The sequence below is a fragment of the Sciurus vulgaris genome, assembly GCF_902686455.1.
Source record: "Sciurus vulgaris genome assembly, chromosome: 3".
Lineage (NCBI taxonomy): Eukaryota > Metazoa > Chordata > Mammalia > Rodentia > Sciuridae > Sciurus > Sciurus vulgaris.
The window spans coordinates 13814642-13842572 of record NC_136463.1 but is presented as its reverse complement, the minus strand read 5'-3'; the positions used below and the strand labels follow the sequence as shown (position 1 = coordinate 13842572).

The 27931-nt window shown below is 37.5% G+C and overlaps 1 protein-coding gene across 1 annotated transcript; it reads left to right on the top strand.

The window, feature by feature from the left end:
* The first annotated feature begins 193 nt into the window (after positions 1–193).
* Positions 194–27931, top strand: PSMD12 (proteasome 26S subunit, non-ATPase 12). The gene is made up of 11 exons (XM_079131608.1): positions 194–388; positions 8256–8315; positions 8400–8528; positions 12603–12710; positions 13868–13972; positions 16484–16633; positions 16718–16852; positions 18018–18130; positions 23280–23454; positions 26167–26244; positions 27349–27931. Exons 1-11 carry the CDS (start codon positions 281–283, stop codon positions 27556–27558), a joined length of 1371 nt encoding a protein of 456 aa, XP_078987734.1. The 5' UTR covers positions 194–280; the 3' UTR covers positions 27559–27931.

Below are 27931 nucleotides of genomic sequence, written 5' to 3'. Positions count from 1 at the left end.
TGAAAAGTTTGACTTTACCAAGCACAAAATCGGACGTGGGCGGTGGGGGCGAGCGGTGAGCCCCGCCCCACGCCCCGCCCCACGCCCCGCCCCACGCCCCGCCCTACGTCCTAGGGCTGTCCGCGGTAGCGCCTGACTGGCGGTCGGCTCAGGGGGCCTCGCGGGGTCCTTCGCGAGGGCTCCCAGCGCACTGCCTGAGTGTGTGCGCGGGCGGCTTCCGGTGTGGGTGACGAGTGGTGGCCGAAGCAGGGGGACAGCAGGGGACGCTTAGGCTGGAACCATGGCGGACGGCGGCTCGGAGCGGGCTGATGGGCGCATCGTCAAGATGGAGGTGGACTACAGCGCCACGGTGGATCAGCGCCTGCCCGAGTGCGAGAAGCTGGCCAAGGTGAGGGGAGGCCGGCTGGTTGTTGGCGGGCGCCAGGGGCTGAGTCACGGCGCGGAGCTTGCTTAGGCCTCAGGGGGCCTGCGGGCTGGAGCGCACATCCCCCATTGCCTGCCCAGCCCGGGTGAGGCCTGTATGGGTGGGAGACCCCAGGTCGACTCGGTCGGTAGCCGGAGGACGCTAATGCTTGCAGCTTCCCAGACTCTCCCCGACAGGTGGTCACTTCTTCCCTGTAGAAGTTGGGGCCGCGTTGTACTCTGCCTTTTCTTGGATGTTCTTTTTAAGTAACGTTTAGTTTAGAATTTTCCAGAGATGAAGGCCGCTTCAGCTTTCAGACTGGATCAGAGAGTTGGGTTCTATTGCTGTTACCTAATGAATTTGTGTCGTTCAATCGTTTATGAATCCTGGTAACGTGCCCGGTGTTTGACCGGAAGAAGGAAAGTGATAGTGCAAAAATAATTAACCCAAGACCCTGTTCTTTAGGCGATCTTATATATAACTAATTAGTCAAGGCATGCATGGTGGTGAACTCTACAAATGTAAAGTGTCATTGGAACGCACAGAAGGAAGCTGTTCATTCTTACTAGGGAGAAGCAGACATTTGTATCGAGCCTTAGTAAATAGTAAGATCGGGATAGGGAGGAGTCATTCTTAGGAAAGTATAGGAAGAAAAGTAGGGACTAAAGGGCTGGGGATGTAGCTCAGTGGTGGAGTGCCCATTAGGGGAGGTAATGAACAATAGCTCACCTGCTTATCTACCACGGAATTACATGTTGGTTTTTGTGTTTGTTTTGCTGTACTGGGGATTGAACCCAGGGCCTTTCATATGCTAGGTCTCTGATCTGCACCTTGAGCCCCTCTACCATGGAATAGAAACTAAGTTAGCCCAAACATTTCGAGGTCCTGTGCAGCGTCATACAACTTTGTGTATCATTTTTCACATAAAGAAAGGAAGACTCAAAAGTTAGATGCCCAAGGTTAGTAATAGGCAGAATCTAGGATTCAGAACTAGGTGTGCCTCATTAGGGATTGGCTGCTGCAGAATCAACTCCATCAGGGGCTGTTGCTAAGACTTACACCCAGGCCTCATTAAATTCCATGATCAATTTAGCTGCACACATGTATTACTATTCATCTGGGATGTGTTCACTAAGAATTGTTTTTGTTCCTTAAGGAACTTATTGTATAAGTGTGTTACAGTGTAGTGAATTCATAGGCAAGAGGAGTGTCAAGAAATGCATCACGTTTAGTTCTTAGAGAAGACTTTTTTACTGGTTTTCTTAAAAAAAGGATTTTAATGGGACTTTTAAAAAGCAAGTGTGGAGAAAGATAATGAAGTTGATACACCTGTATTTCTTAGGTTTGGTATGCTTGCTGACGGGTAGCCATAAATTCATCCCTAAGCTTTCCATCAGGTAAAGAAACATCAATTACGTAAGGGTGGAGAAATTCAGTGTCTACATTTTCAGGCAGATAGGAGTAGCCAGCAATTAGCAATTATTAGGTGCTTTCTGTAGTGCTGGTCACTACATGAACCCATTTGATCCTCACTTCAGTCCTATTTGATAGGTGTTACTATTATTCTTATTTTACAGACAAGGAAACTGAGGCTAGGGAAAGTTGAGTCACATGCCCCAAGATCATACAGCTAGTAAAGTAGTGGGCCAGGATACAAACCTACAAACCAATTCTAAAGCTGTGCTCTTGCCTAGCTTGTTTCACCTATTGAGCCAAGTGTAATGGGAACCTGAACTAATGAGCACCTCCCAGGGAAGCAACTTTCCATCTCCAGTTAATGTTTGCCATTTGAGGATGAAGATGGAGCTTTACCAATGCTGATAATTTGAGGGAGAAACCAGGAATATGTGAAATACCTTAATATGTAAAACTGGATAGCTGAGTGGTGGCACATGCCTTTAATCCCAGCTACTCAGGAGGCTGAGGCAGGAGGATTGAAAAGTTCCAGGCTAACCTGGCAAGTTAGTGAGACATTGTCTCAAATCAGCTCTTGCATCTCTGCTTGGAATTCATAGAATTATAGTGTCCATAAATAAGAAACAAATTATTTGCTTTAGGAGAAGTACAAGTAAATATTCTTAGAATTGAGACCTGGGAAGGGATAAAAATCTCTTTACCAATTTCTTCTGGTAATGGCCTGCTCTATGCAATACCTAGCAGTATTAGACACTCTGGGAAGAATAAAGATTATTAGAGCTCTTGTCATAGAGCTTTTAGACTGGTAAGAAAGAAAAAGCCTTCACTGTCACAGTTGTTCTAGTGATCATAGATGTAGCCTTCATTTAGGACATTGTTAGGTTCAAGACAGTGGAAAAGACTTGCACACTCAAATGCCAGATGCCTTTGGGGTGTTAGATGAGTAATGGAATCTTTTTTAACGAAGGATGTTTGGCCCTATTACACTAGATACAATTAAAGGCGTAAATTAAGTTTTACATGTTATCCATTTTATGTTAATTTTTAATGATTCTGCCAAACTTTAAAAATTTTTATTTATTTATTTTTTTAACCAGGTGTGGGCATGCATTGTTTGTAATCTCAGCTACTGGGGAGGCTAAGGCAGGAGTATTGCAAATTCGAGGCCAGGGTCTCAAAAATAAAATAAAAAGAACTGGGAATGTAGCTCAGTGGTAGAGCACTTGCCTAACATGCATAGGGTCCTGGGTTCAGTCCCCAGTACTGCCAAAGTAAAGAAAGAAGGAAGGAAGGAAAGAAAGAAAAGTAATATTGCTTTTCTACTCTGGAATGTGTGGAGCATTTTAACATACATTCTTTTTGTTTTTATTTAGAATCCATCAATAAAACTCTGAAGGAATTTTTTTTTTTTTTTTTTTTTTTTCCCCCTACTTGTAAGAAAACAAGAGTTCAGTTTATGGGAGCTCAGGTCTCCTAGCGACAGGAATAGTGTTCTTTTTGCTACATTTCACACCTTTTTAAGGGATTATCAATTTGCACTTAATTTCCTTCAGTTTTAATTGCAGAAGACATTTGAAGGTAAAAATTGTTGGTTTAGCTTAATAAGAATATATAAGGTGAGAAAACCTTATATAGTGGAAGCCTTAAAAAAACAGACCTGAGTAGTAAAATTGCCAAATGTAGGCCATTTGATTCTAGTACAATTTTGTATCTATATACTGACCACCCACCTAGCAAATAACAATAATAACTGGTATTTATTCTGTATAAGTTCTCTAAAAATGTTAGCTATGATATTGATGTATATACTATGTTCCAGGCATATCTTTATAACTATTGATTTAATCCTTATACCAGTCCTTTGGGGTGGGTAGTCTCATTTCTCTGAAGAGGAAAAATTGAGGGTCAGGAGTTACAAATACAACGTAGTATTAGATAAGTGATTTAGATCAAAGCATTATTTTTAACAATTTCATTCTAGTGATTGTATGATTGGCATGTGAGGAACACTGTGTCAGGTTGATAAGATAATAAAAGTGATAGTAGGGTCTGGGGTTGTGGCTCAGTGGTGGAGTACTTTCCTCCCATGGATGAGGCACTGGGTTTGATCCTCACACCACATAAAATAAATAAATAAATAAAATAAAGGTACTGTATCTATCTACACAAAAAAAAAAAAAAAAAAAAGTGATACTAGTTCTGATGGTTCTCCCTTCACCTTATATTGAGGAGTTTAAAATTAAAGAGGGCCTTTTCTGTACTATAAAGGTTTGGCAGCTCTTTCTACACAAAGGGTTTTCTATTCTCTTTTTGATTATGGTATATTTGATATGATTATCTGGGGACTACTTACATTCTTAAGTTGAATACTATATCCTTTGATTCTCCTTCCTCTTAATGACTTATCATTTCTTTGGTTACAGCTTCTCAAGGTTAATATTAACAATAAAGAGAAGGTGAAATATTAAACAGTTTACTAATTGTAGAAATAGGACATTTAGAAGCTTTGGATTAACTTAAGTTTCGACTGTTTGTGGGAACTTGCTATTAGCCCTTTTATTGTTTAGGTTGTTTAACAAATCATTAACAGATTGGATCCATTTAGGAGTTAAGGAGGCAGACATACAACACTTACAGATACCCAACATGCATTGATGTTCAACAGACTATTAGTCATTTACCTAATTTACAAGGACTATTTTAATGAGAAGAATGAGTCACAGAAGCAGCGTGTTCTAACAAGTTGGTGTTGGATGGTCTAACCTTTTTGTTCCCTGTGAGTTGAAAGGCAGCATCAAGGAAGTAGAATTTCAGGATCTTTGTGAATAGACAGGGAGGAGGAAGATGTTTAACCACAGGACTGAATAATGAAAATTAGAAGAAAAATGTAGGATGACTTGAGAATTGGAAGTTGCATTTAAAGGTATTGTTGGAGGTCTCCCTCAAATATCACTAAATTAACAGCCACATAATTTGTTATATCCCCCTTTTTTGATAGTAAAAATAAAAAGTTGTAAGCCATAAAGATCAACTGAATAGGGACTGGGGATATAGCTCAGCTGGTAGAGAGGCTCTGGGTTCAATCCCCAGCACTGCAAAAAAAAAAAAAAAAAGAAAGAAAGAAAGAAAAGAAAAAAGATCAACTGAATAGTTCAGGTCAGTGTCCATCCATTCAACCAACACATACTATATGCAAGTTGATGTGAGGGAAGCAACAATTTTTTTTTTTTTAAAGAACATTTTTTAGATGTTGATGGACCTTTATTATATTCATTTATTTATATGTGGTGCTAAGGATCAAACCCAGTGCCTCACACATGCTAGGCAAGCGCTCCCCACTGAGCCACAACCCCAGTCCCGGGAAGCAACAATTTAAGCAAGGATCCAGGCCTAATGAAACTTATAAACCACTAAGTTGGTAAGATATGTACATTAGTAATTCTGCTAAGAGGTATAAAAGGTTGACCAGTCACTTGGGAGGCTGAGGCAGGAGGATCACAAATTTCAGGCCTGCCTTAGCAACTTAGTGAGACCTTGTCCCAAAATAAAATAAAAAATTAAAAAGGTCTGGGGATGTAGCTTAGTGGTTAGAGTATCCGTAGGTTCAGTCCCCTGTACTACCTGCCCCACCAAAAGTATAAAAGGATATACCACAGTATCTGCTGAAGCAACATTATGTGCTTGGGCTGGGGAGATAGCTCAGTTGGTAGAGTGCTTGCCTTGCAAGCACAAGGCCCTGGGTTCAATCCCCAGCACCGCAAAAAAAAAAAAAAAAATGCAGCAACATTATGTGCTTGGTGTGTGATGCAGCAGCTCTCTGAGCTGCAACAACAGTGTCTTGGTCACTGCTCTTAGAATTTACATTCTAGTGAGAGTACTAAGATAGTAAACATTAAAATAGAGTATAATTTGGGGGTAATTGCAAAGTAGGAAGTCAGTAGGGTTCGGTGTTAAAGGAGGCGCTACATAACTGCTGATTTTACAGTCTTAGCCAGGAACACCTTTCTGAATGATGACATTTAATTCCCTGTTGATGCTGCAGTCTGACTCCCTCCCATGTAGGGTGCAGTTCTTTAATATGCATGCTTTTGTGTGTATTTGAGGTACTGGGAATTGAACCCAAGACCTTGTGCATGCTAGGCAAGGGCTCTAGTACTTAGTTACGTCCCTGCTCCTTTTTATTTTTTAAATTTTGAGACAGGGTATCATTAAGTTGCTGAGGCCAGCCTCAGACTTGCAGTCCTCCTGTGCCCCCCACGTAGCTGGGATTACAGGCCTGTGCCAGGGGACCTGGCAGTACCCATGCTTCTGAATTAGAATACCATATAATAAAGTATACTACTCTTTATGTCATAGTCACATAATCACAGCAATTGTAAATATGACAGATGACTATCACAGTAAACAAGCAGTCTTTTGCATTTGAACTTTTTACACTTTGTTTTCCAGATATCAACCATTTCCCTGTGGAGCTTACTTTAATCAAAACAAAGAGCATGATTTCAACTAGTGTGGTAGCGAGCACTGCAATGTAGTAGAGGGAACGTTGGGCTGGGAGGGAAGAGCCTGGCAATCTGGTTCTGCTAATACACTTGTGGCTGAACCGACTCACTTAAACTGTTTGGTTCTCAGTCTTTTTAATTTCTGAAGTGAAGTGACGGCTTTAAGTAATCTCTAGCAGTCCTTCTAGTCCTTTCTTCTGATGAACATTTGGCCAGTGTTTATTGTGTATATGAATCTTTAGGGCTTCCAGAATCTTTGCATAGGAAATATTGTTAAAATATGTTAATATGCATGTTTTGGATTTAATTAAAGTAAGTTCATACAGCGGCTGTGCTGTACATACTCCTTGCTGCATGGAAAATACAGTTTAGCCTGGCAGTGTGGCTCAGCAGGGCAGTGGAGTGTGCTTAGTGTGTACAAGGCCCGTGTTCCATTCCCCACACCACTAAAAACAAGAAGAGAAAATACATAGTTTAAAACTTGTCAACAGTATTTTGGAAACATCATTTAGGCCCTTAATTCAAAAACTATTATTAGTTTCTTTCATCATTAAAGAAAGGATAGTACTCAGGTCCTTTATGAATGTCATTAAAAGTTTTTGGGGCTAGGAATATAGCTCAGTTGGTAGTGCTTGCCTCACAAGCCCAAATCCCTGGGTTCAATCTCCAGCCCCACAAAGAAGGGAAAAAAAAAAGCTTTTCATTTATTGTTTGAAAAAAAAAAATTTTTAAGTCAAGAATTCTAAAAAACTTTTAACAACTCTCCTCGTTGTTTCCAGTTCATTGGCAGAGTTGTGTACATGATTGTTATTGATCTTAATCAATACAGTTTTTGTGCTGTGGATTTTTTTGTTTGTTTGTTTGTTTTAATCAAAATGTATGGTTCCTAATAGGATGATCTCTTTTAGTCGTGGTGTATATTATTTGAACTTTTAATTGCTGTCCCTTAAAGTAAGTCCCAGGGAAAATGTTCTGTTTTTGTATGGGGGGAGGTACGGAGAGGTTATTATCAGTTGACATAAAGAGGTGTATTCAGTTGTGTCAATATCTGCTTGAGAGCATGACTTTCACTATAGCATGTATGAGTATTCTTAGGTGGTCTTTTTTTTTTTTTTTTTTTCCTGTAAGTATGATTACTAATTTATTTTAAAAATCATTGAAGCCAGGCATGGTAGTGCATGCCTATAATTCCAATGACTCAGAAGGCTGAGGCAGGAGGATCATGAATTCCAGGCCAGCCTGGCCAATTTTGTAAGACCTTGCCTCAAAATAAAAAGTAGAAAAGGCTGGGGATGTAGCTCAGTGGTAGAATACCCCTTGGTTCAATCCCCAGTACTGCCAGTACTGGAGGGAAAATTCTTGAAAAATTAAGCCAGAGCTTCCTATCTTTGTGGCACCAATATAACTTTTTATTCTCCTGGCTCCTATTGTAAACCATCTATATATGGTAAATTTGTAAAGAAAACAATTATTTTCCCATTTTTATTCTTCAAAGTTGTTTGCAATTACCAGCTAAAGTCTCAATGCAAAATAAGATAAACAGGTGTTACCACTCTTGAGTTTGATAAATTAGAATCCAGAACAAAGACTTGGCATTTTTCTCAGGTGAGGCATCATTGTTGTTATATGTTCAGTTTTTTTAGGCTTCTCTACATATTAAGGAAAACTTTTGGGCCTCAGGTGGGGAACCACTGCCTTAAGGAATTCACTGGAGAAGCAAACATTATCTTGAAGTTGGGAAAAACATGAGTAATTATAGATTTCTTTTTCCCCCTCTAGAATAGGCCTTTGGGTTTTTTTCGTTTTTTTTTTTTTTTTTTTTTCGTTTCTGTTTCAGAAACATCTCTGTTCAGGTCAGATATTTGGTTTGTGTTGGTGGTGTCATCATTTTTCATTGTTATCTTCATGTTTTTCATTTTTATCTTTTGTTTTAGGAAGGAAGACTTCAAGAAGTCATTGAAACCCTTCTCTCTTTAGAAAAACAAACACGTACTGTGAGTAGATTATATTGAAAATCTCAATTACCATTAGTGTCACTTATATTGTTCTGTTTACTTTTAACATTTTCATTCTTACAGGCTTCTGATATGGTGTCTACATCCCGAATCTTAGTTGCAGTGGTGAAGATGTGCTATGAGGCTAAAGAATGGGATTTACTTAATGAAAATATTATGCTTCTGTCAAAAAGGCGGAGTCAGTTAAAACAAGTGAGTTCTTGATTGCTCAAAAAGCAAATATATTTGCATTTTAATAAGGAATTTTAGAAAACTATTCTGTGACTCTGTTGAAAATCTGTTAAGTCAACATTACAACATTCTAGAGAGTATTTTAAAATTCTAGCCATATTCTCATGACTTCTGTTTTTTCTTGTCTTTAGTTGAATATTTTTATGCAGTTTTACTTAAAGATGCAGCTTTGTTCTATTGGTTGCTTTTTATTTAATGATTGCTGTAATCTGTCATTGATTTTCTAATTTATTATGTGTTTAACTGAATCTTTTGTTTGTTTTGCGGTACTGGGGATTGGACCCTGGAACACTTTGTTGCTGAGCTGCATCTCCATCCCTTTTTATTTGTTGACACAGGGTCTCACTAAGTTGTTGAGGCTGTCCTTGAACTTGTGATTCTCCTGCTTCAGCCTCCCGAGAAGCTGGGATTACAGGCGTGAGCCACTGTATCCTTACAGTGCTGTTGCCTTGAATAGCTTCTGGGTGTTTTGTTTTGTTTTGTTTTGTTTTGTTTTGTTTTTAAGAAATATGAAACTATTGACCTCCACCAGGATTTAAAGTAAAGAATATACAGTTGGATAATATTCTGATTACTACACAGTTATTTTCCTGGCCTGAGTTGAACCAATAATCCAGATACTGAAAAGATTGAGCCTACGTGTAAGGAATGAGTTGGGGTAAAGAAGAAACATGCAGGTCAATAATTAAGATTATAAAAATTTGCACGGCCATTTATGTCAATAGGTTGTAAATTGCCAATATTTTTAGCCATCTGATTAGGTTTCCATGAGCCAAATCTTAGGCATACCATGAATAATGACCTTTCAGTAAACAGATTTCAACTTCTTAAGAAAGGAATGGCTCACTAGAGGAACCCTTAAATGTCTACTTAACAAGTCTTGCTTAACGAATTACAACAAACTAGGATTTGTCTAGTTTCTCTGCATGTGGAAGTTTTTGGTAGTGGTAGCATTTTTCTTTTCAGGAATTTTGCAAATAAAACTGTTTCCTTTATGTAACTATAGATTTTATGTAGGTATAGATTTTAATGTGGCTGTTTTTAATTATCCAGATTAAACAATTAGCAAAGTTTTAGTTTGAGGGGGTCCAATATATATGAATGTTAAATTCATTGAAATATACTTTTTGGTGCTCAGTTCTTTTGTTTAAGAGATAATCATTTTCCAGTTTTCTAGAAGACTTGACTTTCTCTGGGACAGTTTTGAAAGAGCTACTTAATTAGAAGTGTTAGAGCAACCAGGGTTGAAAGAAACAAAAACATATATTTATGTAGTTTTTGAGCAGTTCAAAACCTACATCCTAGCTGGGTGCAATGGTTCATGCCTATATTCGCAGCTACTGGGGAGGTTGAGAAGTTTGCAAGTTGGAAACCAGCCTGGGCAACTGAGCAAGACCCTGTCTTCAAGATAAAAATAAAAAGAACTGGGGAGCTATACCCCCCGGTATTTATCCTAAAGAACTAAAGTAATTATAGCACATGATACAGGCATACCCATGTTTATAGAACAACAACCAAACTATGGAACCAGCCTAGGTGTCCATCAGTGGATGAATGGATAAAGAAAATGTGGTATATATGCACAATATAGTTTTATTCAGTGATAAATAAAAGCGAAATTGTTATTTGCAGGAAAATGGATTATATTAAGCAAAATAGACAAACTCAGAAGGTCAAGGGGTGTGTTTTTTTATGTCATGTGGAAGCGAGAGAGGAAAAGGAAAAAGAAAGGTGGGATAGATCTCAAGGAAGTCAAAGGAAGACAGTAAAGGAGCCAAGGGCTGAGAGGTGGGGAGTTAGGGGGAAGTGTTGAGGGTGATACTAGTCAAATCATATTGTTTATATGTGTACACGTTTGAATATGGAACAATAAATCCCATCATTATGTGCAACCATAAGGCACCAATAAAAAAATGTCGGGTCGGGAGCTTTCCTCATCCCAGAACTCTTTGGAGATGGAACTTTGGAAACAACAGTTTGATCCGTCTTCCTTCAGAACTGGCTTTGAATGAAACCTATTTTCCTACCCAAAAAGAAAGGGCCGTGCATGTACCTCACTGATTGATCATTCATCCACCATGCCAGAGACCCTGGGCTCAGTACACAGTGCATACACAAAAGCACCTGTCCTAAAATACAGATTTAGTTTTATAGTGTCATATAATCTGAACTAATGGAGGTATTATTTACTTTAACTTTTTGCTTTTTGGATGGAGAAATTAAACTTTATGTTTAAGGCTCTTGGAATGTGATAACATGAAGAAACATGCAAGCTATTTGCTCTTGATCTCAAGTAGCCTGTAGTTTAGTGAGGACTCTAAATCACAAGTATCAGTGTATACATTTAGTATGTATCCTTAAGATTGATAAAACATTACACACATAAGTGGGGCAGTATTTAATAAGTGACACAAGTATATAATAAATGACCCAAGAGTAGTGGGCGATATAATAGGCAAGTAGGGAGAGAAAATGTGTGGTTAGGTGTGTTAGGGAGGGCTTCCTGGAGAAAGGAATGGAGTCACTCTTACAGCTAGCTAATGACACCAGAACTGGAACTGGGCTGCTCTTTTCCCTGTGATGTGTTTGTATCTTCATAGATAGGGCAAGTGCTTAGGGACTCATCCTATAATTATTTTTTACCTAAAATTTTTCTTTTTTTGCATAAGCAGGCTCAGAAAGTAGCCTTTTCTACATTGCTCCTTTAAGGGTATCTTACTTGTAATCACCTGAACTCAGGGGTCACTCCAACCATAACTTCCCTAAAGACTTACTGACATAACTACATTTTTTCAGAAAGCAGCAGAATATTCACTTCAAATTAGAATATTGATAATAGTTTTATCTTTAACCCAATTGATTTTTTGTTGTTGTCGCTTTTTTCTTTTGTTTTTGCATTGTTATTCAATGCAAATAAAACCTTAACTTTAGCTGGGCAAGTACTAGGTATGCTCCTATAGTCCCAGCTAGTCAGGGGGCTAAGGCAGGAGGATCATCAGCCTAGGAATTCAAGGCCATGCTAGGCAACATAGTGAAACTCTTTTAAAACAAAAACAAAACAACCTTAGCCTTCTGGAACCCTTGGTCTAATTTTTCAGTTAGGTAAAAGTTTAACCTAAGCTACTTGAACATTGATTATTTTTCATGGAATTCTTTCCAAGATATGCTGTTTATTTTTCTGCTGTCTTGCAGGACACTTAATGTAATTTAACATTTTCTTGATGGCTTTAGTGTTCTAGTTACTAGCAGTGATTATGTGATATTTAAAATGTAGATTAGGGATTGACACGCGATGAACCACAGACCAGATGCTACCTGCCTCCTGTTCTTTTAAATAAACTTATTGAAACACAGCCACATCCATTTGTTGATATGTTGTCTGTGAGCTTTGAGTTAAAAAGGCAGAGTTGAATATTTGCCACAGAGACTATATGGTCCACAAACAATTACTTGGTAAACATTCACATAAATTTACAGAAAATATTTACTAACCTTCGACCTAGGTCTTGGGGTATTAGAACTAGAGGGAATGTAGTCCAGGCCTCTCATACTATCTTTGAGGAAACCAGGGGCAGGAGATTCTGACGTTGAGTGCCGTGTTTTACTGAGGCGAGTATGGGTGACTGGCTCCTCTCCACCCAGAGGATGGAACTGTTTACTGTCTGCTCTTGCACTGACACTTGCCCTCCATCACAGCGTCTGCTGCTCATGGCTTCCAGCCACTGTGGAACTCTTCTTCTCTCATCCCTTTCCCCCCCTTCAGTATGCTACCATGTTTTTCATGCTTTCTGCCAGGCTGATCTTTGCATCTAAGGTTTTCTAAACTTTATGATTTGTTACTAGACATTCAGTACTTCTTAGGTATAAGATTTTGATGTGATTTAATATTTTTTATGGACATTTCAGTGTCTAGAGTTACCCCTTGGGAAGATGAAATTTGACCAAAGTTACACATTTAGCCTTTCCATCATTAGAATACATTTTTCCTACTTGTATGAGGAATGAATTTCACTTATGAATAAATATTAATTTTAGGCTGTTGCAAAAATGGTTCAGCAGTGCTGTACTTATGTTGAAGAAATCACAGACCTCCCAGTCAAACTTCGATTAATTGATACTCTACGAATGGTTACAGAAGGAAAGGTGAGTTTTAAGTATCTATGTATGTGTGTATGTTTATTTTTATAAGAAATTGATTATGCTATCAGCTTGATACAGCTCTTATTATTTTTATACATTCCTTTCTAGTATCTTCCCATATGCAAATGAATATATTTAAATAATATCAGTCTTGGTATGACTAGATTTTCCTAGGAATTAGTGAACTTATTCCAGATTTTATGTAGCCTTTTAAAATGAATAGAAATTCTGTAGGACCAGGGTGTGGGGAGAAGGGTATTTTATACATGGGGGGAAATTATATACAAAGATAACCTAAGTAAAGGCACATGGTATATTTCAGAAACTTTAAGTATTTCAATGTTATTGAAAATTAAGATTTTGGGGAGTAGGGTGTGGAAGGGATTGCTACAGAGTGTCAAAATTCATTCAGTTGACTCTTTAGGTGATAGCTGTTTTTAATGTTTATTTTCTTAAAAATTATAAGTGTACTAACATTAGTTATTTACAAAAAATGCTCACAACTTTAATACTTAGTAAGGTCAGATATTTTTAAAGTAGTCTTATATATAAAGATGAATTGGGCTGGAGGTGTAGCTCACATGGTGGTAGAGCACATGCTTAGCTCGCATGATGTCCTGAGTTCAGTCCTCAGCACCAAAAAAAAGAAAAGAAAAAATAGATAGATAAATCAGACTTAGAGCATTGGTGACATTGTTGACATTGATCTGCATTTCTTCTTTATGAAGTATGTTATTTTTCAAATAATCAATTCTTTTAAAGCCATTTTCCATTTTTTATGCCATTTATATAGCTTGTTAAAACATAGTAATTTCGTATTTGGGTTCTGAAAGCAAAGCTGAAAAATAGTTTCATAGAGACATTTTCTTAAAATTGCATTTATGAAATGTGAAATGTCTCATAGCTTTATACAGGGCAGATAGAGTGCACAATAGCAGCAAGGTAAGTACTCTTATACCTAGTTTAATAATGGTTCAATTCAGCCTTTTAAATTTTAACACATTTTGGCTGTGGGTATCTCTTTGTGGTAGAGCATTTACTTGGCACATATGAGACCCTTGGTTCCATTCCCAGTGCTACAAAAAATAAAAAGCAAAACTCGATAAATTTTAACATTTTTCTACAAAAATTTTGATAATGTAAATTTCTTTTATTTGTAGATTTATGTTGAAATTGAACGTGCTCGACTGACTAAAACATTAGCAACTATAAAAGAGCAAAATGGTGACGTGAAAGAGGCAGCCTCCATTTTACAAGAATTACAGGTAAGATGCTGCATTTTGGAGTTTGTAAAGCGACTTGTTGAGTTGGCAGTGTCTTGTGCAAGTAGCTGACTTGGATGCCACATCACTTTTTGTTGAACCATCAAGAGTAAGAGTGAAAAATAGATAATTTGCTGACATCCTATCTAAAAATAAAAAGGTAAATTAAAAGGGATTGGGATGTGGCTTAGTGGTAAAGTGCCTCTGGGTTAAATTTCTAAGACAGAAAAAAATAGTTAATTCATGTACTGTTTACTTATGCCTTAGGAATATGGTATTAATTATTTTCTTTTTTGTTGTTGTTTTTTGTTTTGGGTACCAGGGCATAACCACTGAGCCATGTCCCCAGTCCTTTTTACTTTTTGACAGGCTTACTAAATTGTATAGGGCCTCAATAAATTGCTGAGGCTGGTCTCAAACTTGGAATCCTCCTGTCTCAGCCTCCTGTGTCACTGGGATTGCAGGTGTACACCACCACACCTGACTCATTATCTTCGTTCTTAATGAGTGTTTGATATCTGATAAATTTCTAGACCAAATTGGTTTTGAGGTATGTATGTCCCCCTATGTCTCTACCAACCACGGATGCTTTACCACTGAGTTACTATGTCCCTAGCCCTTTGAATTTTAATTTTATTTTGAGACCACTGGCAGGATCCTCTTGCCTCAGTCTCCCGAGTAGCTGGAATTATAGGCATGTGCCATGAACCAAATTAGTTTTAACAAAAAAAGAAAAATAACCAGGGCTTGTGGGTATGTCTCAGTAATAAAGCACTTGCTACTCTTCAGAAAGCCCAGGGATCAGTCCTTAGCACACAAAAAAAAAAGGAAATGAAAATCACTTTATAATTTGCCACATTTCAGAACAGTATTTTAAGAGAGGCCTTAAAAATGAGACAACAAAGAGCAAAAAAGTAATGAGAAAAGCTGTGGACTCTCTTAGTTGAAAAATGTGTGTATACTGTGACCACATTTTTTTAAGTCATTTTAATGAATTCAGACTCTGTCTCCAGTGTAATCTAGGACTCCCCAGATAAGAAACCTGTCTAGGGATGGGGTTGTGGCTCAATGGTAGAGTGCTTGTGTTGCACAGGTGAGGCACTGGGTTCAATCCTATAAATAAATAAAATAAAGGCATTGTGTTCACCTACAACTAAAAAAAAAAAAAATTTTTTTTTTAAAGAAAGAAAAAAAAAGTCATTGCCAAGAAGTGATAGAGCTTGGATTCATACTGGACCTGTTTGACTTCAAACTGTAGTTAGATTTTTATTAGTAGACTTTTAGAGTTTTAGGTTCACAGCAAAATTGAACACGAAGTACAGACAATTCCTGTGTATCTGCTGCCCCCCACCGCGGGGTATTCAACCTCCTCCACTATTGTGCTCCCCCACCAGAGTGATACATTGGTTACAGTCAGTCAGCCTCCACTGACTCATCATTATTACTCAAAGTCCATACGTTTGTTACGTTAGGGTTCACACTTGGTGTTGCATGTTCTGTGGGTTTTCAGAAATGTATACCACATATCACCTGTGGTCGTATCATTCAGCATAGGTTCTTTGTCCTAAAAATCTGCTCTTCCTATTCATCCCTTCCTCCCCAAGACCTTAGCAAACAAATGAGTTCTGTTTTGTTTTGTTTTTTAACATAGATGGACACAATGCATTTATTTTTATGTGGTGCTGAGGATCGAACCGAGTGCCTCATATGTGGTAGGTCAGTGCTCTACCACTGAGCCACAACCCCAGCCCAATGAGTTTTTTTTTTTTTTTTTTTTTTTTTTTAATTGTCTCATTTTGCCTTCCAGGTTCTGTTTTTCAACTAGGAGGGTCATGTGACAACATGATGCAACATCCTCTCTGATGTTTTTGTTTTGCCCACAAAAATCTCAAGCCTCCCCTAAAAGCTTCTAGGTTTAACTATCAGTTTACAGAATGGATATGGTAGGGACAGAGGAGCTTGTTAAATGATACCACAGGGATGCAATCAACAATATCTAGACTCTAGAAAAATATAAGATGATTGACCTGATTTCTTCATCAAGTAAAGGACAAAGAAAAAAGGAGGACTATAGCTACCAATTACAAATCTGAATCTATCTGGATTTTAATCCACCTTTTTAAAACATGAGACTCGGGACTGGGGTTGTGGCTCAGTGGTAGAGCACTTGCCTTCACATGTGAGGCACTGGGTTTGATCACCAACACCACGTTAAAAAAATAAATAAATAAATAAAAGGTATTATGTCCATCTACAACTAAAAATATTTAAAAAAATATATGTATATGATACTTGGACAATGACTAGATACTCAGTGATATAATGAATCTTATGTAAGTCTACATTTTACATCCATTTGCTGCATAAAGATTATTTAAATTGTAATTTCCCGAAGGTAATTAGCTTTTTATGTAATTGTCATTATTGTATGTTATTATTTGACAGACTATTTACTTTTGTTGCAATTCATAAAAATTCCTAAATATAAACTTATTTGGGGAATTACTCTGCTAGGTGGAAACCTATGGGTCAATGGAAAAAAAAGAGCGAGTGGAATTTATTCTAGAGCAAATGAGGCTCTGCCTTGCCGTGAAGGATTATATTCGGACACAAATTATCAGCAAGAAAATTAACACCAAATTTTTCCAGGAGGAAAACACAGAGGTGAGCATATCTGTGACTATGTGTTTATTTTAGAATTTGAGTAAGACCCATGAACCCCAATTTATTTTGTCAAATTTTTTTCAGAAATTAAAGTTGAAATACTATAATTTAATGATTCAGCTGGATCAGCATGAGGGATCTTATTTGTCTATTTGTAAACACTACAGAGCAATATATGATACTCCCTGTATACAGGCAGAAAGTGAAAAGTGGCAGCAGGTAAGATATTCTAATAATTGACATTGACAATTAATTGTCATTAGTTAATTGACATTAGTTAGAAGATCTTGGATTTTTTTTTTCAAGACATTGTAACTGTAGCTTATGTGCAGTTCTGTGGTGCTTCTTTCTATTCATTGTGTGATATTCAGTATATCTATTAGACTAAGTGGGCAATAATTTAAATCACATATCACTTTTGAAGAACTGTAGGCTTAATGTTTCTTTTTTGTTTTTTTGTTTTGTTTTGTTTTTTGTAGCACTGGGAATTGAACCCAGGGCCTCTGCCACTGAGCTGTATCCCCGTCCTTATTTTTCATTTTGAGAGAGGCTCTCCTTACTTAGGCTTGCCCTTGGGACCCCAGCCTCCTGAGTTGCTGAGATTATAGGTGTGCATCATGGTATCCAGTTTAAAGTTTCTTATGTACAGCTAAACACTTACTAACAAAGGTCACAAATAAGTTTCAGTATTATTTTGGAAATTTCTTTTACAAAGGCTGTTTTAAATAGCTTGTGTGTATATTCCATGTTTATGTTGCCAGTTTACTTTAAGAATTTTTCCTGCGTACATTTGTCAAAAGTGAATGTTAAAAAAAATGTTAGTTGGGTTGGGGATATAGCTCAATTTGGTAGAGTGCTTGCCTTCCATGTATAAGGCCCTGGGTTCAATCCCCAGCACCACAAAAAATAAAATAAAATAAAAAACAAAAAATGTTAGTTGAGGTAGTAATTTAAGTTAGCAAATATTTATTATAATGGATTTATAAAAATTAAATGTTACCGAAAGAAATGAAAAATGCAGCCTGGTAAGAATTTTTTCCTCTAGTACTTTTTGTGTTTGTGTGTATGTGAGGATTGAATTCCTTAGTTCTTAGCCACTGAGCCACATCAGCAGCCCTTTTTATTTTTTATTTTGAGACCACATTTGGTAAGTCCTAGGCCTTGCTACGTTACTAAAGCTAACCTTGAATTTGAGATCCTCCTGCCTCAGCCTCCTGAGTCACTGAGATTATAGGCATGTGCTACTGGGCCCGGCTCCCCTTAGTACTTTTGGAGTGCAAAATTAAAAATTTATGTATGATGATTCCATAATTTTTCAGTTCTTGCCAAAATTTCCATTACATTTTTAGTCTTGCATATAACCTGTTGTGTTCAACATTTTTAGGCTCTGAAAAGTGTTGTTCTCTATGTTATCCTGGCTCCCTTTGACAATGAACAGTCAGATTTGGTTCACCGAATAAGTGGTGACAAGAAGTTAGAAGAAATTCCCAAGTACAAGTAAGTGCTTTTGTAATTAGCATAGTGTGTCTCATTAGAAACATCATTTTGAAAGAAAATTGTCTCACCTGAGTGTATATGTCTTTCTTGGTTGCTGACAGATTGTACTAGAGCATTATGTTAAGCAAAATAAGCCAAACTCACAAAGTTAATGGTTCTGTTTTTTCTCATGTGTGGAAGCTAGAGATAATTAAGTGATGGGATGTTTTTAGTATTGCATTAGAAATTAACATAATGAGATTATAACAGTTTATTCTGAACTACTTATTTAGAAGTTTTGTATCAAGCTGACTTGATCAGCTTTTGATTAATTAGGCCCCCCCCCCTTTTTTTTTTACACAATACCTTTTGTTTGCTTATTTGTATGTGGTGCTGAGGATTGAACCCAGTGACTCACACATGCTAGGCAAGTGCTCTACCACTGAGCAACAACCCCAGCCCCTAATTAGCCCTTTTTATAAAGTTGTCATTAATAGTTCAGGACTTAGGTTTTTTGGAAGTACACATTTCTGATAATCTATCAAATATAAAATAGACAGGCTTCACAAGAAGCATGATGGGGGCTGGGGATATAGCTCAGTTGGTAAAGTGCTTGCCTTGCAAACACAAGGCCCTGGGTTCAATCCCCAGCACCGCAAAAAAAAAAAAAAAAAAAAAGCAGCAGCAGCATGATGGGCTTTTACAGTTTAAGAGGTTTTTATATCTGTTTCATTGTGTTTGTTTACAGTTACTTCAGAGATTGACAGGCAAGAGCAGAATGTTAAGTAGGGGAATGCTCTGTTATCTGAAATGCTTCAGATGAGAAATGTTTCCAAGTTCAGCCTGTCACATACCTGTAATCCCAGAGACTCAGGAGGTTGAGGCAGGATTGTGAGTTCAAAGCCAGACTCTGCAACTTATTGAAAACTGCCTCAGAATAAAAAATAAAAAGACTTGGAGGTGTAACTCAGTGAAAAAGTGTCCCTGGGTTCAGTCTCCAGGACCACAAAAAAAAACAAAAAAAAAAAAAGTTTCTGATTTCAGAGTTTATTGTTTTTGAAATATCTGCCTATACATAATGTGATATCTTGGGGAATGGGACCTAAGTCTAAATACAAAATTTGCTTGTTTCATGGATACCTCATAAACGTAGCCTGAAGGTAATTTCAGCAGTGCTTTTCCCCCTTATTTTCTATTATTTTTCTGTAATTACACATAATGGCGTCATTATTACATATTCATACGTGCACATGTTATAACAGTATAATTTGGTCAGTGTCATTCCCTAGTATTTCCTTTCCCTCCCCTTCACCCTTTCTGTGGTCCCTTTACTCTGTTTTCCCTTCCATTTTCATGAAGTCCATACCACTGCCTTTTTTTTTCCTTTTTCCTCTCTGTCTTCCACATCTGAGAGAAAACAGAACCCTTGACTTTGTTTGGTTTATTTTGCTTAACATAATGCTTTCACGCTCCATCCACTTTCCTCCAAATAACATAATTTTATTCTTTATGACTGAATGATATTCCATTATGTATATATCCACATTTTCTTTTTCCATTCCTCTGTTGATGGACACCTCGGCTCCTAGGCTGGTTCTATAGTTTGGCTATTATGAATTGTGCTGCTATAAACATGGTATGCATGTGTCATTGTAGTATAATGACTTTCTTTAGGATAGATATTGAGGAGTGGTATATCTGGGTCATATGGTGGTTCCATTCCTAGTCTTTTGGGTTTTGTTTTGTTTTGGTGCTGAGATTGAACCCAGGGACACTTAACCACTGAGCCAAATTGCCAGCCCTCTTTTATATTTTATTTAGAGACAGGATCTCACTGAGTTGCTTAGCACTTCACTTTTGCTGAGGCTGGCTTTGAACTCGTGATTCTCTTGCCTCAGCCTCCCAAGCCTCTGGGATTACAGGTGTGCAACATCATGCCTGGCTTTTATTTATTTATTTATTTTTAATACTGAGGATTGAACCTACCACTGAGCTACATCCCCAGCCTATTTTTTATTTTGAGACAGGATCTCACTGAGCTGCTGAGCCTGGCCTTGAACTTGGCAGTCTCTTGTCTCAGCCTCACAAGCAAGCTAGGATTATAGGTGTGCATGTACCACACATGGCTTCCCTTCCTGGTCTATTGAGGAAACCCCATACTGATTTCCATAGTGGTTGTATTATTTTACAATCTCACCAACAGTGTAAGTGTTCCTTTTTTTCCCACATCCTCTCCAGTGTTTATTATGTTCATATTCTTCCCCTCCCCGCTTTAGTACTAGAAATTGAACCTGGGGGTACTCTATCACTGAGCTACGTCTCCAGGCCTTCTTAAATTTTAAGACAGGGTCTCATTAAATTGCCAAGACTGGCCTTGAGCTTGTGATACTCCTCTCCACGCTTCTGAGTAGCTGGGATTTATTGGCCTGTGCCACCACACTGGGTTTATTGTTTGTATACTTGATGGCTGCCTTTTTAACTGGAGTGAGATGAAATCACAGTGCAGTTTTGATTTGCATTTCCATGATTGCTAAAGATGTTGAGCATATTTTCATGTGTTTTTTTGTCCATTTGTATTTCTTCCTTAGAGACGTGTCTGTTCAATTCATTTGCCTATTTACTAATTAGGTTATTTGAGTTTTTTGTTGAAAGTTTGAGTTCTTTATATATTCTGGATATTAATCCTGTTTTAGAAGATTAGCTAATAAAGATTTCCTCCCAATCTGTAGGTTCTCATTTTACATTCTTGTTTCTTTTGCTGTGCATAAGCTTTTTAATTTGATGCCATACCATTTATTAATTCTTGATATTATTTTTGGAACTTTAAGGGTTCTATGAAGAAATCCTTGCCTGCACCTATATGTTGGAATGTTGACCCTCTTTTTTTTTTGGGGTACTGGGGATTAAACCCAGGGCCTTGTGCTTGCGAGGCAAACACTTTACCAACTGAGCTATATCCCCAGCCCAACCCTCTGTTTTCTTGAAGGAGTTGGAAAGATTCTGACTTAATTCCTAAATCTTCGATCCATTTTGAGTTAATTCTTTGTGCAAGATGTGAGAGAGGGATCAAGTCTCATTCTTTTCCATATGGATAACATCAGTTTTCCCAGCACCATTTGTTAAACAGGCTTTTTTGCCAACATATATTTTTGGCGCCTTTGTCAAGAATCACTGTATCTATGCATGTTTGTCTCTGTGTCTTTTCTGTTACCTGCTCTGTGTCTGTTTTATGCCAGTAAAGTTTACTATACTTCTGTAGTTTAATTTGAAATAAGGTATAATGTGATGCCTCCAATATTGTTTTGCTTAGAGTTGCTTTGGCTATTCTGGGTCTTTTATTCTTCAATGAATTTTAGGACTTTTTTTTTTTTCCTAATTCTGTAAAAAATGTCATTGATACATTGTTGGATATTGCATTGAATCTGTATTTTTGGTATTATGGCTATTTTAATAATCTTATATGCCTGTCCATAAACATGGGAGTTCTTTCCATCTTCTGTTGTGTTCTTCAGTTTCTTCAGTGTTCTAAAGTTTTTGTTATAGATGTCTTTCATCTCCTTGGTTAAATTTATTCCTAGGTTATTGTTGCTTTTTTTGTTTTGTTTTGAGGCTATTGTGAATGGTATTTTCCTGATTTCATTCGCAACAGATTCATGATTGATGTATAGGATAGCTATTGATTTTTGTGTGTAGATTTTTGTATCCTGCTATTTTGTTGAATTTATTATTTAACTCTAGCAGTCTTCTGGTGGAGCTTTTTGGATCTTCTCAGTATAGGATCACCTGTATCATCTATGATAATTTGACTTCTTCCTTTCTTATTTTTATCCTTTTTATTTTCTTCTCTTGCCTAATTGCTTTGGCTAGAATGTTGGTTTGGTGTTTTTTTTGTTTTTTTTGTTTTTTTTTTTGGATACTGAATCTCACTAAGTTACTAAGGCTTACGATCCTCCTGCCTCAACTTCCTGGTCACTGGGATTACAGGTGTGCACTGACTGTGGCTAGAATTTCTAGTATTATATTGAATAGGAGTGGTAAGAGTGAATGTCCTGTCTTCTTGCAGTTTTAGGGGAAATACTTTCAGTTTTCCCCATTCACTGTGATGCTGGCTTTCTATTTGTCATATGATATTGAGGTAGAGTCCTTCTCTCCCTAGTTTTTATCATGAGTAGGTGGTGAATTTTGTTGAAGTCTTTCTTTGCATCTATTCAAATGATTGTGTCATTTTTCTTAATTTTTCTAAATGATGAATTACATTTATTGATTTGAATATGTTAAACTCATACTTTTTAAGGGAGTTACTGGAGATTGAAATGAGGGACACTTTACCACTGAGCTAAATCCCTAGCTCTTTTTCTTTTTTTTTTTTTTTTTTTTTTTGCCGTACTGGCGATCGAACTCAGGGCCTTGTGCTTGCAAGGCAAGCACTCTACCAGCTGAGCTGTCTCCCCAGCCCTATTTTTTTTCTTTTGAGACAGGGTCTAGCTAAGTTGCCAAGGCTGGCCTTGAACTTGTGACCTTCCTGACCCAGCCTCCTGAGTCACTGACATTACAGGTGTATGCCACCATGCCCGGCTCATATAATTTTTTTTTTTTTTTTTTTTCTGGTGCTGGGGATTGAACCCAGGGCCTTGTGCTTGCGAGGCAGGCACTCTACCAACTGAGCTATATCCCCAGCCCCTCATATAATATTTTTAATAATTTTGTACATGAGACAAAGTTTATGTATATTGAACCATCAGAAAGCAAAAGTAGGGCTGGGATTGTGGTTCAGTGGTAGAGCACTTGTCTAGCGTATTTGATGCACAGGGTTCGATTCTTAGCACAGCATATAAATAAAATAAAGGTCCACTGACAACTAAAAATAAATAAATAAATAAATAAAGCAAAAGTGTCACTATTACATCATTATTCCTGTGACTTTCTGTGCCACCAAAAATCAAGTCATTTTCTTATACTTATTTACACCTAAGTTCAGCATTTTAAAATTAATCACAGACTACCTTCAAATTTATGAAATCCAGTGTAGAATTTCTAATTGGCATTACGTCAGCTCTCAAGATTTCAGACTTCAGAGCATTTTGGATTTTTGGATTAGGGATGATAAAGCTGTGTTAGATGATACTTCATTTCAATAGATTTGGAATATTAAATTATATGTAATTTACAGGGATCTTTTAAAGCTTTTTACTACAATGGAGTTGATGCGGTGGTCCACACTTGTTGAAGACTATGGGATGGAATTAAGGAAAGGTTCTCTTGAGAGTCCGGCAACTGATGTTTTTGGTTCTACAGAAGAAGGTGAAAAAAGGTGGAAAGACTTGAAGAACAGAGTTGTCGAACATGTAAGAATCTGCATGATAGAGATGCCAGTTTTTATTTTAACCTTTAACTAATGAATTTACATTTCTGTATCATCTTAGAATTAAATGTTGGTAAATTTAAGCTTTTTTTTTTTTTTTTTTTTTTTTTTTTTTTTGAGACCAGGGTGCCAGGGATAAAACTCAGGGACACTCGACCACTGAGCCACATCCCCAGCCCTATTTTGTATTTTATTTAGAGACAGGGTCTCACTGAGTTGCTTAGCGCCTCACTTTTGCTGAGGCTGGCTTTGAACTCAAGATCCTCCTGCCTCAGCCTCCCAAGCTGCTGAGATAACAGGTGTGCATCATCACATCCAGCTAAACTATTGTTTTTTAAATTTGGTAATCAAATGATTCTTTAGGATGTTATTTTTTTATTCTAATTAGTAGGATATTATATTTTTAATTCTTCACTTAAGATTTGCTTCCCCTTTATACCCTAGGTAGTAGTAATGTAAAGTCTTGTTCAAATGTGTGCTCTGTATTTCCCATAGTGTTCAGAGCTTAACTCATCTATCTTGTCTTTTTTTTCCTCTTAATTTTGACTTTTCAGAAAAGGTAACTATATTTTAGAATATTTTATTTGGGGAAGACCTCTCAAGAATACAAAATATTGTAGTGTATAAACTACAAAGAGAGCTGGGTGTGATGGACCACACCTATAATCCTAGTTACTCAGGACACTAGAGCAGGTGGGTCAAAGGTTCGAGCCCAGCCCAGGCAGCATAGCAAGACCCTGTCTCAAAAGTCAAACACCAGAAGGCTTTTCCTAAGAAGGGAAGAAGATATGTTTTCACTCTAATGCTTACTTGCTCATCGTGAAAATGGGTAATATGTCTTAAACTTGAACTTTGATCTTCACAGTATTACTACACTGAATGTGTCAATATTGATTCATTCACATAAGAAATATTTCTTGTGAGCTGTCTGTGTAGCAGATGCTATATAAAGTGTTGGGGCACATAGGAGAATAAGAGACCATCCCCTACATCAAGAAGCTTGAAAGTCAACTGGACATGGTAGTTCATGCCTGTAACCCCAGCATCTCAGGAGGCTGAGGCAGGAGAATCTCAAGTTTAAGGCCAGCCTCTACAACTTAGCAAGTTTCTCTCACAAAATAAAATTTTAAAAAGTTTAAATATGAGGCTCAGTGGTAGAGATACCTAGTACTAGGAGGTGGGATGGGAAGAAGCTTCTTAAAAATCTTAAGTAAACCATTTGTGTACAGTGTGTCAAAATGTATTCTGTCATGTATAACTAGAACAAATTTTGAAAAAATCTTAAAATGTGTTTATAAGTAAAAATATGATATTGTGGTACAAGTATGTAGCAAGTAGATTGGGGCATAAGGAGAGAATTGACTGGTTCTACCTGGAGGAAAGGTCACACTAGATAACGTGTGAATTGATGACTGTGATAAGATTCGCAAAAGGAAGTAGTGGTCATAAAACAAGGGAGAGCAGCCGTTTAAGCAGACGCAGTAGTCCGAGCAAAAGTATGGGGGCATCAGGGCATTTAGAAGGAAGGAAGGAGCCATGGGAAGGGTCTGGATCATGCACATTTTGTGCATCTACTAGTGAAAACTTTTGACTAAGAATATAATGTCCAGGCTTATATTTTACAGGTCCCTCTGTGCATATGGAAAGTAGATTTAAAGATACAAAACTAGAAATTGGGCACCATGACACAAACCTGTAATCCCAGCTACTCAGGAGGCTAAGTCAAGAGGATTGAAAAGTTTGAGGCCAATCTGGGCAACCTAGGGAGACATTATCTCAAAGTATAAAATAAAAAAGGTTGGGGATGTGGCTCAGTGGTAGAGCACCCCCAGTACAATCCTACAATCCCCAGTTCCAAAATAAAGATAGAATACAGAAGATGAGAAGATTAGTTAAGTCAAGGGCTATATGGATGTGAATAAAGGTGGTAGCCAAGTGATTCCCAGGGGACGTGTGCAGTGGAATTGTTTGAAGGAAGAGAATGAATAGAATGTGGCCACTGGTGCAATTTAAAGGGTGATGGGAAAGATGGAGCCTAGAGTGCATCTTGGCTCCCAGGGAGGTTGGTGTTGCTGTCAGCCCTGGTGCCAACGCAGGTGTAACTGCTTCAGAGATGAGTCCATTCTGCTCTGCACTCTGCCCCGTTTTTCCTTCAAGTGTTGGTGTTTTGTTGAGAACACTAAATATTAATCACAGGGAGTCTCTGTGTCTTAATTCCAGTGTCATTTCCATGGAAATTAGAAAACTTAAGTCACCTTTAAGTAGTCAGACTGGTGTAAAGTGATGGATTTCTAAGTTGCCCCCCCCCCCTTTTTTTTTTTTTAGTTTTAACCATTAAAACATTTGTGTCATAATTAGTAAAGCTTAATTTTAGATTCTTGGGCTTAGCAAAAATATTTTAGTACAGTTATAATTTGTAATCACTAATGAAAGCAAGCATAGATTTTTAACTGTATATTTATTGAGTTGTATAATGTACTAAATAATTCACAAATAACTACAGACATCAAAGGATCGCCACATTTATTTTTGTTTTTAAAGTTTAGAACCAGCCTCCTTCTGGAGGCAGGCTATCGAAAAAATAAAAGTTTTGAGTCTGACATTGTAAGTAAACTTACTTGAATATGAAAATAAATAGACTTTCAACCTTACTAACAGCTACTATGTGTCCCCCTGCCCTCTGTCCTGTATCTAGAATATTAGAATAATGGCCAAATATTATACTCGGATAACAATGAAAAGGATGGCACAACTCCTCGATCTGTCTGTGGATGTAAGTAGGAAACATCTTCCTCTGCGTTATCTAACCATTTTGATTATCAGTCACCTTGTAAACATTAAATGAGAAAAATATTTTTTTTTATTAATTTTAAGTTTTGATTAAAGAAAGTTTCTCAACCTTGAGCACCAAAAAATAGACTAAGTAATAATTTTATACTGATATTATTTATGCTAATTAAAATATTCACTTAAGAGATGAGGGCTATGGCCCAGTGGTCTGGGTTCAATCCCCAGAATACTCCTCAGCCCACCCACTAAAAATCCTTCACTTAAAAAATACTTGTTTTACATTGATTAATTTGAAGTCCAACATGTATAGATAATAAATATGTTTCAGTTTCCACAAAAATGAACTTCACAAATAGAATATGTGAGTAGGGGCTGGGGCTGGGGCTGGGGCTGCAGCTCAGTGATGGAACGCTTTCCGAGTGTGCACAGTCCCTGAGTTCAGTCCCCAGCATCTCAAAAAGAGGGGGAAATCTGAGGAAGACTTGACTACCTTCTACCTGAAAAGGACTTTTTAGAGGAGTACTGCATTCAGGTTTGCATTTTATGCTGACGGAATGTACACTAGCACCCATAGACATGGCAGTGTGTGGAAATGGCCTGGGAAGCCCTTTCTGTAGGAGGATCGGGGAACACAAGGCTTGGTTATCTGGTTGCTCACGGATGAGGATGCTAAGTCTTAGAAGCAATATGTCTTATCCATGGCTGGGTGCCAGGGGGTAGAGCAAGTATTCTAAACTGGCAACAAACTGTGCTGAAGTACCTCTCAAGGGGAAATACAGAGACGGGAATAAACTGACTTGCTGGTGGCCCTGGCTCTGTTCCCCTGCACCAGTGGTCCTGCGCCTGGAGGGATGCACTGCACTCGGCCTGGACCCTGGAACTCAGGTTCCCTTCATTCCTTTGACTGTCATACCATAAGTACATTAGTTATGATAAGTACATTATCTTTTTACAGTCGGCAGCTCCTGTTAGTAATGGATTTTAACTTTGCATATTCTTGGATGAAGAATTTAGAAAATGCTTTCCTTGAGTTTTGTTTATCATGTGTGATTATTCTGTCTTAATCCAATTTGTCTTTCTCTTGCAGGAGTCAGAGGCTTTTCTCTCAAATCTAGTAGTTAACAAGACCATCTTTGCTAAAGTAGATAGGTTGGCAGGAATCATCAACTTCCAGAGACCCAAGGATCCCAATAATTTATTAAATGACTGGTCTCAGAAACTGAACTCATTGATGTCTCTGGTTAACAAAACTACACACCTTATAGCCAAAGAGGAGATGATACATAATCTACAATAAGGATCCCATTGCTTTTAGAAAAGAGATGAAATAGGAAGTCATTAAAAAAAAAAACAAAGACTGTTATCATGGTGTATATGTTGGTTTCTTTTTTTTCTTTCTTTTTTTTTTTTCCTATTCTCTGCTTCTTTATCTAAAATTTTAAAATAGTGAATGTGTTTGAGGCTCTTTTGACCTTTTGTTTCCCTAGTTTCATTAACTCTGCATTTGCGATTGGTGCAAAAATACACGTTTCTGTTGTCTGAATACACAAAGAATTGTGCCATAACTTACCCAAGTATGTTTTTCTGTCATTGAAAAACTTTTTAGCTATTTGTTTTCATTCAACTAACAACTATATAATAATAAAAGCAGTATATGTGTGTTTACTTTC

Excerpts from the sequence above, each read along its gene's own strand:
- PSMD12 (XM_079131608.1), top strand. The coding sequence starts at position 281 with ATGGCGGACGGCGGCTCGGAGCGGGCTGATGGGCGCATCGTCAAGATG. Across the intron at positions 389-8,255 it reads AGTGCGAGAAGCTGGCCAAG|GAAGGAAGACTTCAAGAAGT; the intron begins GTGAGGGGAGGC and ends CTTTTGTTTTAG. Across the intron at positions 18,131-23,279 it reads GAAGAAATTCCCAAGTACAA|GGATCTTTTAAAGCTTTTTA; the intron begins GTAAGTGCTTTT and ends TGTAATTTACAG.